The 16,587-nt window shown below is 34.7% G+C and overlaps 2 protein-coding genes across 2 annotated transcripts in view; one reads left to right on the top strand and one right to left on the bottom strand.

The window, feature by feature from the left end:
- The window catches only part of LOC123560042 (uncharacterized), a 65,397-nt gene that overhangs the window by 24,462 nt on the left and 24,348 nt on the right, over positions 1 to 16,587 (bottom strand). The window contains exons 11-14 of the mRNA XM_045352290.2: positions 16,050 to 16,223; positions 2,914 to 3,150; positions 1,459 to 1,716; positions 342 to 458 (exon numbers count right to left, since the gene is read on the bottom strand). Of these exons, the coding sequence (XP_045208225.2) occupies positions 342 to 458; positions 1,459 to 1,716; positions 2,914 to 3,150; positions 16,050 to 16,223 (786 nt within the window). The remainder of the gene's footprint in view (positions 1 to 341; positions 459 to 1,458; positions 1,717 to 2,913; positions 3,151 to 16,049; positions 16,224 to 16,587) is intronic.
- LOC123561734 (integrase/recombinase xerD homolog) lies at positions 6,938 to 10,522 on the top strand. Its single transcript, XM_053552285.1, has 2 exons — positions 6,938 to 7,338; positions 9,450 to 10,522. The coding sequence occupies exons 1-2, from the start codon at positions 7,332 to 7,334 to the stop codon at positions 10,478 to 10,480; spliced, it is 1,038 nt and encodes a 345-aa protein (XP_053408260.1). The 5' UTR covers positions 6,938 to 7,331; the 3' UTR covers positions 10,481 to 10,522.

Genomic DNA, 16,587 nt, shown 5'->3' with positions numbered 1-16,587 from the left:
TAAGATCGTTTACAAGCAGTTTAGCTGTAAACGAATTTTTGTAACAACACAATACAATAGTCTGCATATTCTCCACATTTGTCCTTTATATATATTGATAACTTACATTCATTATCTATTCGTCCGTTCTGCCTTTAACGAGTATAGTGAATACCATGCAGCATAGTATTTTGCTCATAAACTTTGATACCAAGTGTATCTAAATTATATAGAACCATACAGTATTGGTTCTTTAAATACATATTCAGTGATTTTACTAGAACTGAGTGATTGTAGTATTACATGATTGAAGTTCTGTTGCATAATTACAAGATATTCTTTTAAATAAACATATGCTACACCTGCTACATCACAATACTTTAGATTGCTCGTATCGTCCTCTTGGAGCAGAAATATGTTATTGTCGATTCCAACCAGTTGAAGTTCTTCACAAGATCTAGCTGCCAGCTTCTTACTCACTGAAACAATAAATACAGCTTCAGTCAGAGTTAACTCTAATTGTTCCATATGCTCTCCTGATAACGAAAGTAGGTCTATTGTATTCTTCTGCCGTATAATATCTAGTTTGTATATTTTATCAACAAAATCAGTGTTTGTTGTACTCAGCTAATGCCTGTAAATGCTTCTGTATGTTTAAGTTATTCTCGCCAAAAATCTATCTGATCAAGGCAACGGCCACTACTGCAAATGGTCTTGTCACAAAGTCTGTTATTAACAATTTCATTTTCATCAGAATACTTTTAGAGCTGAGTAATTAAAATTGCAACACATTAATCACAAACTTCAATTTGATAAATTATCTTGTAAGAATGGCTAAGAATCGAGTCCCTTTAAAATATAATCAAAGAGCACTGTATGAATGAATATGCACATAACAGATATATTCTTGAAACACATGCAACAAAGACGAAATAAACATAAGAATGCAATGGGGCACCACCCTAGAACAGTATATGATAGAATTGAACGGGGTAGTTTTAACTGGTTAACTGTTCTCAAAATCTCATTTACATAACCAACATATTCTAAAGCTTCAAGGAAGTGTAAGTAAATGATGTCTATTAACAATAAGCTCCGACCCCACTAATACAAGCTTATAGCTTACTCCTTAATCCTTTGACATTAATCTGTTTGTTTGTAACGCATTTTTGGAAGTAAATAATATGTAAATGCTCCATAAAACACAACCAAAGACAAATGTTAAAGCCTACCTCTAGCTGTACAAGGACTTGACAAAAAACAAGTTCTGTATTACAGAATGGTCAAATATGTTTATCATAGGATTTTGTAACAGAAATCGTAGACGAAAAAATTCAGGTAAAGGGCTTTTTGCTGAAAATGAATACGCTTGTTCTTGACAAGGAGGTTTTCTCGTGCACCAGTAGGCGGAAATCCCATAAGAACCATTAGATACTTTCAATAGCATGTGAATAATTTTACTGTACAAAACATACTAACCATTTAATACAGAGAACGTGTTTAGGTCTCCGCCACAATATTGGAATCTGTTACCGGGACATTCAGATATGCAAATATTCTTCGCAACGGCATTTAAAGCCGGCAGCACATGAACACAGTTACAAGTGTAGTTTTGTATGAGAGCATATTGCAGCTGTTGTCCTTTACAGATCTGTACACAGTAGCTTACTGACATGGTGTCATGGACTAGGGTGTAGTCTGGTGAAGATGCCGGTATAGTGGCACAGTGTGGTCCTTCTGAAATGATTTGTGTACCGGCATGTTTATCATTTCTTGCTTCTATTATTTTGTTTTAGCATACTATACTGAACTTGTTTGGACATACTATACTGAACTTGTATGGATATACTATACTGAACTTGTATGGACATACTATACTGAACTTGTATGGACATACTATACTGAACTTGTATGGACATACTATACTGAACTTGTGCGGATATACTATACTGAACTTGTATGGATATACTATACTGTACTTGTATGGATATACTAAACTACTATACTGTACTTGTATGGATATACTATACTGAACTTGTATGGATATACTAATTATGTTTCCAATATTTATTAAAAATAATCCATTAAGAACAATGAACAAATAAGTACTTTAATTAAAAGCTTTGAAGTAACGTTCATTAGTTTGATACAAAGTTTTATCTGCTTATTATAACGAACGGTACTTACCTATATGTTCAGTTTGATATTACAAACATTGTACGACAATTATATCGTATAAACATTTGGTTTCGTGCAAATGTTATTCAAATAATTTATTGCTGTCTAAAGCATCTTCCACTTTATGGATGTTGTGAAATTTTCAAATCTTTACTTTTTGCATCAACATGATGATAAAAACAACCTTTTACACGTGCTTTCATATAACGATAGGTATTGTGTGGTTGCTTTTATATAAAATTACCACTTGGTTTCTTTTACATGCTTTCATTTAACAATATGTATTGTTTGATTGATTTTATATCACGGCTTACCACATGGTTTCGTACATGCGCTTCAATGTAACAATATGTATTATAAAAGTATGACTGCTTTTGATTTCAAAACGTATCACTGTGTTTGTTATATATGCTTTCATTTATCTATATGTATTGTTTGACTGCTACTATATCACGACTTACCACTTGGGTTCTTACACATGCTTCCATGTAACAGTATGTAATGTTTGATTGCACTTATACTACGACTTACCGCTCGTTAATGTTCCTTTATGTCACGATTTACCATTTGGTTATGTGCTTTCATGTAAAATTATGTATTTTTTTATTGCTTTTATGTCACGATTTATCACTTGGTTATATGCTTTCATGTAAAAATATTAATTGTTTGCTTGCCTTTTTTTACTTCAACTTACCAATCGGTTATATGCTTCCATGTAAACATGTTTTGTTTTATTGTTTCTATATCACGACTTACCAGTAGGTTTCTTACACATGACGTTATGATTTTCATTGCTTTTCATCTCCAACCACTTGTATTCCAGTGTAACATCATCTCCCGCTACATATTTGTTTATATCTTTCGGCACCTCATGGAAATTAGAGAATGTGCTGATACTTCCATCAACCCACATATAGAGAGATGTGTTCTGTATATCTACCAAGCCTAGCCACCATGCAGTATCAGAGGAATCTGTCCAAAGGTCACTGAAAGCTACATAAAGGAAGCAAAAATAAGTTACATGTAATAATAATATCGCTATTTTGTCATGTTTTCTTCTTAAAATATTCAATACAGACTAATAGGAAAGTCCTGATATAGATTATTTATAAATGTTTTTAGTTTCAAATAATACAAAGTTGACTTATATTATACAGCTCGTATTGCAAAAAAAACGACCTGTTTAAGTTGCCATGTTATATGCCTATATATGAATTCTAGTGTATGATTTTCTTAAACAGTTGTTTTTGAAATTACATTAATAACATTCAAATTTAAATTTATTCTTGAAATTCGGATAATTCTGTTAGTTGATATGTAGCATTTATAGACATTTGCCATTCTTGTACTGATCTCTTATTCTTTGTATAGACAGAAATTGGCTAATGACTATTATTGAAATTTTCAAACAATATACCCAAACCTAATAGACTTAAGTTTATTATATAAACATCTTGACCACGAAATCTGGTTTTCTAAATATACATGGTGATTTGCTTTTCCATAAATTTTAAACCACTATGGTGATAAGGTAAACCACATCTTTTAAACAAGAGGGTCGTGGTGACCCTATATAGCTCACTTGTTAAACTTGCCCTTGGAATCATCAAGATAAACATTTTGACCAAGTTTCATAAAGTTAGGGTCATAAACAGCCTCTACAGTGTTAACAAGGTTTTCTTTTGAACTTGGCCTGGGAATCATCAGATAAACATTCTGAACAAGTTTTACGAAGATAGGGTCTTAAATCTGACCTCAAGAGTGTAAACAAGCTTCTCCTTTTATTTGACTGGGTGACCTAGTTTTTGACCCTCAGATAAATCCAGTTTTGCTTCTGGCTTAGGAATCATCAAGATAAACATTCTGACCAAGTTTCACGAAGCTAGGGTCTAAAATGTGGCATTAAGAATGTTAACAAGTTTTTCCCTTGATTTGACCTGGTGACCTAGTTCTTGACCCCACATGATCCAGTTTCAAACTTGGCCTAGAAATCATCAAAATAGACATTCTGTGCAAGTTTGTATCAAATCAAAGCATAAATGAAACCTCTATATGGCAAAAATGGCAAGGATATAAAATTTTGCCCCTTTCAGGGGCAGTAACTCTAGAATCCATGATGGAATCTAGCCAGTTTTCGAAAAGAAGCTAGATCTTATTGTGTCTTCAGCTGTATGTAAGTGTGGTTGAAGTTGAAAATAAAATGTCACTTTAATCGTGTTCACAAGTTAAAAATTAACAAATTTTGGCTCTTTCAGTGGTCACTCAGGGGCCGTAACTCAGGAATCTATGATTGGATCTGACGGATTCATCATGGAATCTAAGATCTATTGTTCTTACAGATATTTTGCAAGTTTGTTTCAAATCAAGCCATAAATGAAGTCTCTATATGGCTGCAAAAGCCAAATGAGCAAATTTTGGCCCTTTAAGGGGCCATAACTCTTGAACCCATGATGGGATCCGGCCAGTTTTCGAAAGGAACGAGATATCATGCCAATAAAAGTTGTGTGAAAAGTTTGATTAAAACTATTGCAAAATGTGGAATAAGAATAACGGGGATGAAATGAGGACTATTAATAATAAATGTTTTGTTTGTTTTATATATTTTTTAACTTCAATAAATAGATTTTCGTTTTCTTCTGGTAAAAGTATATTACTTAGGAAAACGAAAAAATCGAAGTTTAGAGAATAAAATACCGAGTAACTCTAAATAGATTATGTGTTGGTCAATAAAGGTAAGACATTGAAAAAAATATAACTCGGCATATTTCTATTTCTAATGCCCCAGAGGTGACATGCTGGATTTTCTCTTAGATGATTTAACAAAAGTTCAATGTTAAAATTATAAGATTTTTCTAATTCATGAATGATTGTAATATCTTTATTTAATACGACAGTTTTGCGTTCAATCCTCGAGAAGAACTCAGAAAATGCATGGTTGGAAATAAAACGAATAATTAGGTATGTTTTGGTAAACCGTTAACAAGTATCTCTGTACCCGTACTGACAAAAAGATATAATCAGGAACGATGTTAAGCGTTAAGTCCATAACATATTTTCTCTTTCGGGAAAACAGTTTAAAACAATGCAATGTAGTATTTAGTCATATCACCATTGTTAATGTTTTCAAATTAAATCGAATATCCTAAATATTGTGTTTTCCACGGCTGATTAGAACAAAAGCAGTGTCTCAGCCCCTCAGTTTTCTGAAAGTTTCTGAACCAATCATTCATATGCCCTAGGTCCTTATTTGATGTTGTTTTAATATATTTAATGTTATTGCAAGAAATTGCAAGGGAGCAATGAACAGCAAAATGTCGAGTAGCTCTTAAACACATTTTGTGCAATATGATTTACGCAGACCTAACATCGAACCTCGGTTAACTCCGGATGTTATATATTTCGAATGCAAGAAAATAGAATTGATAATCTGGTAGCAAAGACCTTAAATATCCTTCACTATCATATTGTTTAATATTTTGATAAAAGACCTTTGTGCCACACTCTGTCGAACGCTTTACATATATTTCATAAGATCCTGCATGCGGGAATTTTATTATCAAGTCCAAAAGCTACTTGGTTGTACATATCTAAAGTTGAGTCCTAACAAGCCTGACAAATTATCATAGTAACATACATTAGATTAATTAATAAGTGTAAGTAATAATATAGTATCATTTAACAACAATTAAAATTCAAAAAATGTCTCTATCCCCTCCTTTTAAGTGGCATCATATTAGCAGGTTCTTCTATGTCTGGATATGTACCTTCGTTTAAGGATATTGATATACCCTACCATTGCCTTCGTATTGTAACATGTTGTTATTGTTGTTGTTGTGATGCAAATGATGGTTATTTTGCCAACAATCTTTAATGTCACGCTATAAACAGTTAGGGTTATGAAATATGTTATTATATCTAATGATTACCAGTGTTTTAACTCGTAAACGGCGCACACTTTGCAAGAAAGCTGCATTTATTGTTATTTCACATGTATGTTTCATGTTTACGTCAGCCATGATCATTGATGCATGATGGGATTGTATAACTTCCGTTGTCATTAGCAACTGCTTCCAGTGTTTTGTTTACATTACTGTAAATCACTATGTTTCGGCAAAAGACTTATTTCGGTGGAAATCCCATGGTATTAATCATTTTAAGAAAGCCTTTTCTCTTTGTAAATAAAATTATTTACGTTTTTCGCTGTTACTAGTATGTGGTTGCTAGTCTATTTTGGGTTTTAAGCTAGTCTATGTTTTTCAAGGTTTGATAGTTTCGCGCTTCTTTGTTTCGATTGAGCGATTTTCTATAGCGTTATGTATTGGGGATTTCGCCTTTGTCAATCACTCGAGGCTAGGTATTTGGCAGTTACACACCGAAGTTGTTTTTGTTGCATACTAAATGTCGGCCGAGGAAAATTCACCACGCCGAAATTCTCGTCGCTCACCAGATAGAAATCGTCATTCAGAATCTGAGATTTTCAATGAGCTGAAAGGTTATTTTGACGACAAGTTCGACACCCTGAAAAGAGATGCGGAGTGGATGACGGACACATTTGCAAAAAAGGTAAAGAAAGATCATTCTTTATCTTTTAAAAACTTTGCTAACAAAAGACAATACGAATTCAATATCACGTTGTTAGATAATGTAGAAAGCATTGAGAGAGCAGTTAATTTGAGACAAGCAGACAAGGCGCTAAAATTCACTGAAGAACTTAAAACTGCTATTGCCCACAGGAATAAGGTCATCCGTATTGCAGATAGTTCGGATGCAGGTTGGGCTACCATCGCAGAATATGAAAAGCTTGATGTCGCAGACAATTCCGATGATGATCGCAAAATCCGGCGCGCAGAGGAGCGTGCTAAAAAGAAGCTTGAAAGTAAAAAATCTGTTAACATGTCTTCTGATACTTTTCGTTCCTCAACCTTTAAAAGCAGGTTCAGCAGATCGTCCATGGACAAGCAGCCCTTGGGAAAGCGCACCTTCGATCGCAACTTCCAGCGTGAAGTCGTCTGCTACAGATGCGGGCAATTGGGGCATTTTGCAAACGGATGTGCCAGTGGATATCCAGAACCCGTCGGCAATGCCAGACAGGGACCAGTGGCTACCTCAGATTCAGCACAGTCAAGTAATTCCGAACTTACCACCAAACAGTAAACCAGACGACTTTTCAACAGATGATAAGTATTTATTTTTTGAACCAACATAATGATTACTTACATGAATCATCTGTTTTTTGTGAATTTAAAGATAGTGACAGACTTTCTGATATTTCTGTAAAAGATAGATTGAAAGAATCTTTGTCATTTTGGAAAGATACAATTCAACCTTCTAGTACTGAAATTTTAACTTTTATAGACAATGGTTACACTATTCCTTTTATAGAAAACCCACCTCCTTTTGAGATGAAAAACAATCAATCTGCTTTAAAAAACAAAATTTTTGTTGAATCTGCTATTCAAGATCTTATTCTTAAAAATTGCATATACCAGGTTTCCTCCAAACCAAGAAATGTCAGTCCCCTGTCGGTAGCTGAAAATTCTTCAGGCAAAAAACGCCTAATTTTAGACCTTAGTGTATTAAATCAGTATGTGAAAAAAGATCACGTAAAGTTTGAAGATTACAAGGTTGCTTTGGAGTATTTGATCCCTGGTGGTTATATGTTTAAATTTGATCTGAAGTCAGGATATCACCATCTTTCTGTTAATCAAATACACCATACTTACTTAGGTTTTTCTTGGAATGTAATGGGAAAAAAGAAATATTACGTTTTTTCTGTGCTAGTTTTTGGTTTAAGCAGCGCTCCGTTCATTTTTACAAAATTACTTCGTCCTCTGGTCAAATACTGGAGATCTGCTGGTTTACGAATTGTTGTTTTTCTTGATGACGGCTGGGGGGTAAACAAAAACTTCGATCTGGCACAAAAAGACGCTTTGTTTGTTAAACAAACTTTGTATAAAGCTGGTTTTGTTATAAACATTGAAAAGTCTGTCTTCATACCCGTCCAAGTATTAGAATGGGTAGGTTATGTCTGGGATTTAAAAACAGGTTTTCTGAAGATACCAGACAGAAGAATTAAAAATACGTTAGAGTGTATTCATAATACAATTTCTAACCTACCTTGCTCTACAGCTAGAAAGTTAGCGAGGTTGTCTGGGAAAATCATTTCCATGGCTCCTGTGTTAGGTAGTAGCGCTCTTTTTGAGACTAAAGTGTTTTACAGGTGCATTGAAAATAGGGTTTCTTGGGACAGGAAAATGGTCATAGAAAACAATGTTGTTCAGGCGATTCTTTTTTGGCAACGTCAGCTAAATCACCGTTTGCTAGAAAATTATTTGTTGAACCTCTACCTTCAGTACTAGTGTACTCGGACGCATCTAGCTCAGCTGGTGCAGCTTACATTGTCGAATGTAATCAGACAGTTGCCCATAAATTTTGGTCAGAAGATGAAAAAATGCAGAGTTCTACAGCGAGAGAGTTGCTGGCTATTAAGTATTCCTTGCAAAGTTTAATTGATAAGTTAAAAGGAAAATCTGTGGTCTGGTTTACAGATAATCAGAATTGTCTACATATTTTTGAGAAGGGTAGTATGAAGCTCGACTTACACGACATAGCTGTCGGCATTCATTCTTTATGCATTTCACATAGCATATCACTTGAGTTACAGTGGATTAGAAGAAACGAAAACACAGTTGCTGATAGTCTTAGCAAAATGGTTGATTATGATGATTATGGTGTTTCAGATACATTTTTTCAGTTTGTTGATCAAATGTTTGGCCCACACACTATAGATCGTTTCGCAAATGATTACAATACCAAACTACCAAGGTTCAATTCCTTGTACTGGACCCCTTCTTCAGAAAATGTTGATGCCTTTTCTTTAAACTGGCAAAATGAAAATAATTGGTTGGTACCTCCAGTAGTTTACATACCCAAAGTTATCAATCATTTAGTATTCTGCAGAGCAAAAGGAACGTTGATAGCTCCGTACTGGCCATCTAGTCCGTTTTTTCCCTCTATTGTTTGGCCCGAATTCAATAAATAAAGATTTTATTAAAGATACTTTAGCTTTTAGAAATAGTTCTGATATTTACATTCAAGGTAAATTCAAAAACACTATTTTTGGTTCTGAAAATTTACCAGCAAAGTATTAGTTATCAGGATAGAGTGTGACATATAAGGGAGATAACTGCGTTATGACTGAGAATGTTAGCCATTGTATTATATACATGTATCATGTTTACTTAGTGAAAATATTAGCTGCATTGTGTTATCTGTATTTATTTCTTTAACAGGACTTTTTAAATCCAACAGATGGGATGATGTTATGGATAAATGTAGTAATCCGGCTCTGCCCTCTTGGATGTTTTCAGAAGTGAAAGAAGCTGTTTTATCGAGCAAGGAAAAGTCTACCGTATGTCAGTATAAGAACTGCTTTAGTAAATTCGTATCATGGTGCAAAAAATGTAAATTTTCATCCCTTCCGGCTTCACCGGTCACGGTAGCTTTATATTTAGTATCTGTTATGCAAAATACAAATACTTCTTGCAGCAAATCTAAATTGAACTCAATTTTCTACGCTATAAAATGGGCACATTTACTTAATGGCGAAATTTCTAATCCTTCTTCTGATGAATGGCTTAAACTTTGTTTAGAAGGCTGCTTGAGGAAAGTTTCTAAACCTCTCATCAAAAAAGAACCTATAACTGTCGAAATTTTATCGACTTTAGTAAATAAATTCGCTTCTGAAAATTGCACGCTGGCAGATTTGAGGCTTATTACACTTTTTGTCATTTCATTTGCTGGTTTTCTTAGAATCAGTGAAGCTTTAAATTTAAAAGCATGTAACATTCAATTTTTTGATAATTATTGTTCTATCAAAATTGAAAAATCAAAGACAGATATATACAGAGATGGTCAGCATGTAGTTTTGGCACGGACAGGAAATATCACGTGTCCTGTAACTTTATTGGATAGATACTTTTGTGCAGCTTGTTTAATTAAGGGCTCTGGTCAGTATCTTTTCAGAGCAGTTCAGTTTTGTAGTAGTACTAAACAGTTTGTATTACGTAAAGCTAATAAGCCATTATCTTATTCTAGAGTCAGAGAATTATTTATTGAAAAACTAAATCAGCTTGGGTTAGATCATAAGTTATTCGGACTTCATTCATTTCGTTCTGGTGGCGCAACTTTTAGTGCAAATTCCGGAACAAAAGACCGTCTTTGGAAAAGACATGGTAGATGGCGATCTGAAACCGCAAAAGACGGTTATATTAAAGACTCATTGCAGGATAGACTTTCAGTAACCTTAAATTTAAATCTTTGAACTTGTTTCAGTGATATTCTACGTTTTAATTTCGTAGACAGTGAACAGTTTATGATCGGTGGTTATAAGTGGACAGAACTCTGTTGTGCACAGAAGATTTGTGTGTAATTCTTTATGAACTTAGTACAGTCAGTATTTGTGAAAATTTCGTTCTTACACATATGTGTACTTTGAATCGTGATTCATTTTAGAAATGCTTTATAAGCATTTATTTTTGTCGCACAATTAACTTTTTAATTGTATGCCCATAAAGCAGCATGTCATATTCAAGTACATATATTTGTGATTAATAAATGATCAATTGACTAATTTTGTATTTTTTAGTCTAGGTTTGCAGTGTTCTTTAATATAGCAAAGAAAAATGATTGTTTCAGTGAGATTTAAAAGTATTCAGCCTCTTTTCAATTTCAATACACAAATCAGTACCTTTGGATTTATTTCAACGGGGAATTAATACAGTTTAAAGATGATTCACTTGGCAGGACAAGTGTTGGACAATGATGGATCGATTTGTGATTTACCGTGTATTGTGAGGAATTTCCAAGATCGATCATTACTTATTAAAGATGTATCTCTACCTTATAAAGAGTATGCGAAGATGGACTCAACAAACAAAGATAAGTGTTTAGATTTATATGTTGATCATGGGCTGTACTGTGATCGTGTCATTTATAGCGCTGACTATCAATAAAATTGTGGCTGTGCCGTTATGTGGCGTTGGCCGTTGATCGAACTGTGGTCGTGCCGTTTATGGCGTTGACCGTTGATTGCTCTGTGGTCGTGCCTTTTGTGGCGTCGACCGTTGATTGAACTGTGGCCGTGCCTTTTGCGGCGTCGACCGTTGATTGAATGTGGCCGTGCAGTTTGCGGCGTCGACCGTTGATTGAACTGTGGCTGTACCGTTTTTGTGGCGTTGGCCGTTGATAAAACTGTGGTCGTGCTGTTTATGGCGTTGACCTTTTATTGAACTGAGGTCCTGTCCTCTATGGCATACTGTGGTCACGCTGTTAATGACGTCGACCCGATTGAACTGTGGTCCTACAGTTCGTGGTGTAGAACGTTGACTGAACTGTGATCGTGCTTTTTGTGGCGTTGACCGTCGATTAACTGTGATCGTGCAGTCTGTGGAGTTGACCGTTGATTGAACTGTGATTGTGGCGTTGACTGTTTATTAAACTGTGGTCTTGCCGTTTGTAGTGTAACTGTCGATTGCAATATGATCGTGCCGCTTATGGCGTTGACTACCGACTTAACTGCGATCGTGCAGTTTATGGTGTTGATCATTGAATTATGGGAGCGTCGCTTTTGTCGATGAAACTTGAGTTAATTATACTTGCGTTGCCTTTTGCGTTCGCCGTCTATTGAATTGAAATCGTGTCTGTGATATCGGTTTTGAGCGGTGTTCGTGTCGTTTATGGCGTTGACCTTTGACAGATCTGTGTTATTTGCCTTTCTTTGACATTAACCGTTGATTGATTTCTGGGCGTCTCTTAGTATCGAGTTGACTGTTAAATGAACAGGGAATGCTTTATTTGTGATTAAATATGTTCATTTGTTACAGGTTTAGATGACACATCTTCAGTCTCATTTCGTTTTATGAGGGGTTGTCTGAAATTCCATCTTTTGCATAGATCGTTTTCCATATCTACCATGCGGAGAATGTAGAACATACGTACTCAATAAGTATCATTTTTTTTCCATAATAATAGAAATAATATTTATCACTAAAGTAGCTTTCCTCTTGTAACGATTAAATTGGTCGGTCGATTAACATGTTTTTATTTTTCATCATCTTATAAATTACTTATAAAAAACTTAGTAACTTCTTATAAAGTAAGTCGTTTATATTTAGATTAAAATCATTTACCTTCTTTGTTTGCTCGATTGAAATGCTGCCAAATACTAATGCCTGTTACCTAAAACCTGTTGTTGTTGTTGTTTTTGTAGTATAGGAACACGAAATTAGTAAATAATTGATTTACTCACAGTGAAATGTGAGTAAATAAAATTATTTACGTTTTTCGCTGTTACTAGTATGTGGTTGCTAGTCTATTTTGGGTTTTAAGCTAGTCTATGTTTTTCAAGGTTTGATAGTTTCGCGCTTCTTTGTTTCGATTGAGCGATTTTCTATAGCGTTATGTATTGGGGATTTCGCCTTTGTCAATCACTCGAGGCTAGGTATTTGGCAGTTACACACCGAAGTTGTTTTTGTTGCATACTAACCCTCCCACCCTCCCTCTTTCAGCATCAAGCAAGTCTACAGTCTCTTCAGTAATGATGAAGTTTGTTTCTTTTTCAGTTGCAAAGAACTGCTGCATACGTTTTGATATTGTGTCTTTGCTTAATTTTGACATTATATTTAACAGATGTAGTTAGTCTTTTTCAGATACTGATGTCAGACACATCGCATTGGTCATGTTCCTACTATTTATATCTCCTACAGAACAAATAACAATAAACTTGAATGGAATTTTACGTAATAAGTAGTTTGAGAAGCAGTTACTATTGGAACATTTGCCGCCCTCAGGATCTATATAATGACGCAGAACATTCATAACCTTTATGGATAATGTGAACAATTCTTATTCGGATACATGGAGTTATGTACGTAAAAATAACATTCAAGTGCTGATGTGTTAAAGACACTTCGCTACTTAATATCAAAGAAGTAGCTTTATGTACCGCTTGTATATAATATAATATATATTTTTGCTGCCAATACATGTCGATTGAAATGCTGCCAAATACTAATGCCTGTTACCTAAAACCTGTTGTTGTTGTTGTTTTTGTAGTATAGGAACACGAAATTAGTAAATAATTGATTTACTCACAGTGAAATGTGAGTAACAGTAATTTTCTATCAAAGTTTCATTCAGTTTTAGCTTGAGATCGTATTTTCTCTGGTTGGTTTGGTTGGTTGACAGCGTTCGTCCGTACAAAAATTGATCGTTTCCGAACGTCAATCGAGCGATTTTCGAACGTCGAACACTGGACGTCAACTAAAACGAACCGTCGAACATTTTCCGAACAAGTTCTTGTTCGTTTCCTTAGATTTAGTATAAATAGGGCTGGAAATGTTCGACTGCAGTCAGTTTTTACAACAGCTTTCTAGCATACGTTACGGCTAAAGAACAGTAATTTACGAAATTAAATGGTACTTAAACCAGTTTGACTTTCCATTTACCTCTTTGGACTAAAGCTAGAACACTACATAACTGGTCTGCAATATCTAGAATTTGATACGCATTTTTCGAAACGTAGATGATCTATTTTATAATTATTTTCGCATTTAATACTGGTCACTGACTCAAACACGATCTTTATATAGAAAAGCCGTATTATAATATTTATTAACCAAACGTCGTCTATTTCTACGGACAATTTTGAACGTCAGAAGTGTGCGCCGTTTCGAAGCATAAATTATACGTTCACGAACATATTTTTCGTACATGTTGGAAATCATCAAGTCGTAAAGCCCGAGTATAGGCATCTATTAAAATCAGTAAAGTTGGAACAGTATTGCTCTTCTTTCTATTGATAAATGGGTACAGACCCACTTAAGTAGCCTAAGCGTTTATCTTCTACCCTCAGCATACCTACACCAATATTACAGAAGCTTTACAGAACCATTACAGATGCTTGAATTTTGAGTGTTCTGTAATTTTGTGATCAAGTCTTTGTCTGTCTGGGTAAAAGATCACCTCTACGAGCTCGCAGGATCATTACAGATACTAGAATATAGTATTCTGTAATTATTGTGATCGAATATTAGTCCGTCTTGATAACAGATCAACTGTACGAGTCCAGCAGCCGTTGACACGTTACCACAGATACGCACATTAATCGAGTTGAAACATAGCTGGACCGTAACAATATATCACATATAAGACATAAATGTTTACATGAGCCGTGCCATGGGAAAACCAACATAGTGGGTGTGCGACCAGCATGGATCCAGACCAGCCTGCGCATCCGCGCAGTCTGGTCAGGCTCCATGCTGTTCGCTTTTAAAGCCTATTGGAATTGGAGAAACTGTTAGCGAACAGCATGGATCCTGACCAGACTGCGCGGATGCGCAGGCTGGTCTGGATCCATGCTGGTCGCACACCCACTATGTTGGTTTTCCCATGGCACGGCTCACATAATGCTTTGCTGTTTCTTTGTTACATGTTATGACTTATTTCTTTTAAGCGTTAGCTTTATTTATATTTAGAGACTGTGGATATGGATATCCAATGTTTCCATTTGGGGCATATTTGCTATATAAATAATAACGTGTTTAAGGTTGATTCTGCATATTCAATATTTGGTATTGAAACAAAACAATCATTTAATCTATTTGAGATATACTAAGTATCAGTCTAAAAAGGCATTATCATAATTATTTTAGTACATATTAAAGGCGGTTTGCAGTCATATTTATCACCACTGTTTTTTTATAAACATTTTCCAATTTGCCTGGGGGTATTTGCATTGAGATCACAAATCATTGAAAAAAAATCGTTTGCATGTTTTTTTAGGTTGTTAACTTTGTTGCAACGTTTCTTTTATATAAATATTTCAATCACATTTACGTGTATTATGTATATATTTGACTTTTTGGCCTTTTTCCCATTCGGAATCGTGCTAGCGCAGAATCTTTGTCGTATTGTTATAAAACATGTAAGTATGCATTGTTTAGCAAACTGTAAAAATAACTAGAAATAAACTAGTTAATGTGTAATGAAACAAGCAATGAAAATAACCAGTATTACTTATAAATTCCGACCAACTACCCTAATTCTTTGAGCATGTTACTGGAAACAACCAATTATTTTTAGGCCTAAGGTGTTTAACATTTTGCTCAATCTGACTAAAGTACTTGATCTTCTTAACGATTTTCGCAAATCTATTTTTATTTGAACCATTCAGACGACTCGTTTCAACAAAATCAAAATAGGTAGAAAGTCACAAGGTGAGAAAAATGTGCATTTAGTCCAGGGCTCGAACCCGGGACCCCTCGCTTAAAGGGCGAGTGTTCTACCGACTGAGCTAACTGGCTGCCTGACATATATTCTCCTCTTATGTGACCATGTCCGTACCGTTACATATGACACCTCTCAAAACACGACGGCGCCGTCATAATAAACATAAAAAACCTCTGTTAAATATAGATGTTTTAAACTTCTACTTTCACATACAAAATGTTGTAAGTAAAGCCCTGATTGGCTAGCGGAAGGATTGTCAGAACGAGGCTATCAATAGCACGTCTTCAGATCCAATGTGCGTAGCGTTAATTGGAGATGTACTTTAGTCAGATAGCATTTTGCCGAAAGTTCCGTAAGGACGTATGTTTCAACTTTGGTGCTGTTGTCATTAATGTAAAAGTTATATATTCACTTAAATTGTAACGTATAATTTTATTCGAAAGTACTATTTGATCATAAAATGAAGATATAACCAGTCGACTATTTTATGTTATTTAATATTCATTAATATATAATCAAAATTTATGATTAATCTTCATTTATGTTGTCATGTTAGCAATATAAAATGAATGAAAGAGATTTATACAGTAATAAACACCTACTGTCGCGTGTTTCTTGCAAAAAATTAAACTCTGGTGTTGACGTTATAGATACTAGATCAGCCTCAAGGGAAATACAATAATGTTTTGCGTCTTCAAAGTTCATCGTGGACTCGTTGTTGAAGTGATAACAATACCCGTCGAACCCGATCCATCCTTCGTCACAGACAGTACCGTCTTAAAAATAAAAAATAAATAGATGAATATGTGGTAGGTAGTGTGTCCATATTTAATATAAAAATTCATTGATACTACGTCGATCGTACAATGTATCATAACTCGTGTAGTTGTCACATAGTTGAAATCTAAAACCATATTGGATTGACATTGGCTTTAAATGTTTGTTAAAAGATTTATTCGGGATACATCACAAGGCGATACAGTTACAATTAAACAACAAATATATATTTCTCCTATGAGATGCATCCGTATCAAAAACTTATGAGGTATAAAACCTTATTATATAAATATTCCTGAGAGTGTGATATGAAAAATGTTCACCGCGAGATATATGAGTATTGACCGAGGCGCCAGCCGAGGT

Source organism: Mercenaria mercenaria, chromosome 10 (genome assembly GCF_021730395.1).
Source record: "Mercenaria mercenaria strain notata chromosome 10, MADL_Memer_1, whole genome shotgun sequence".
Lineage (NCBI taxonomy): Eukaryota > Metazoa > Mollusca > Bivalvia > Venerida > Veneridae > Mercenaria > Mercenaria mercenaria.
Note: the sequence above shows the minus strand (reverse complement) of the source record. Positions and strands in the feature narration are given on the sequence as shown.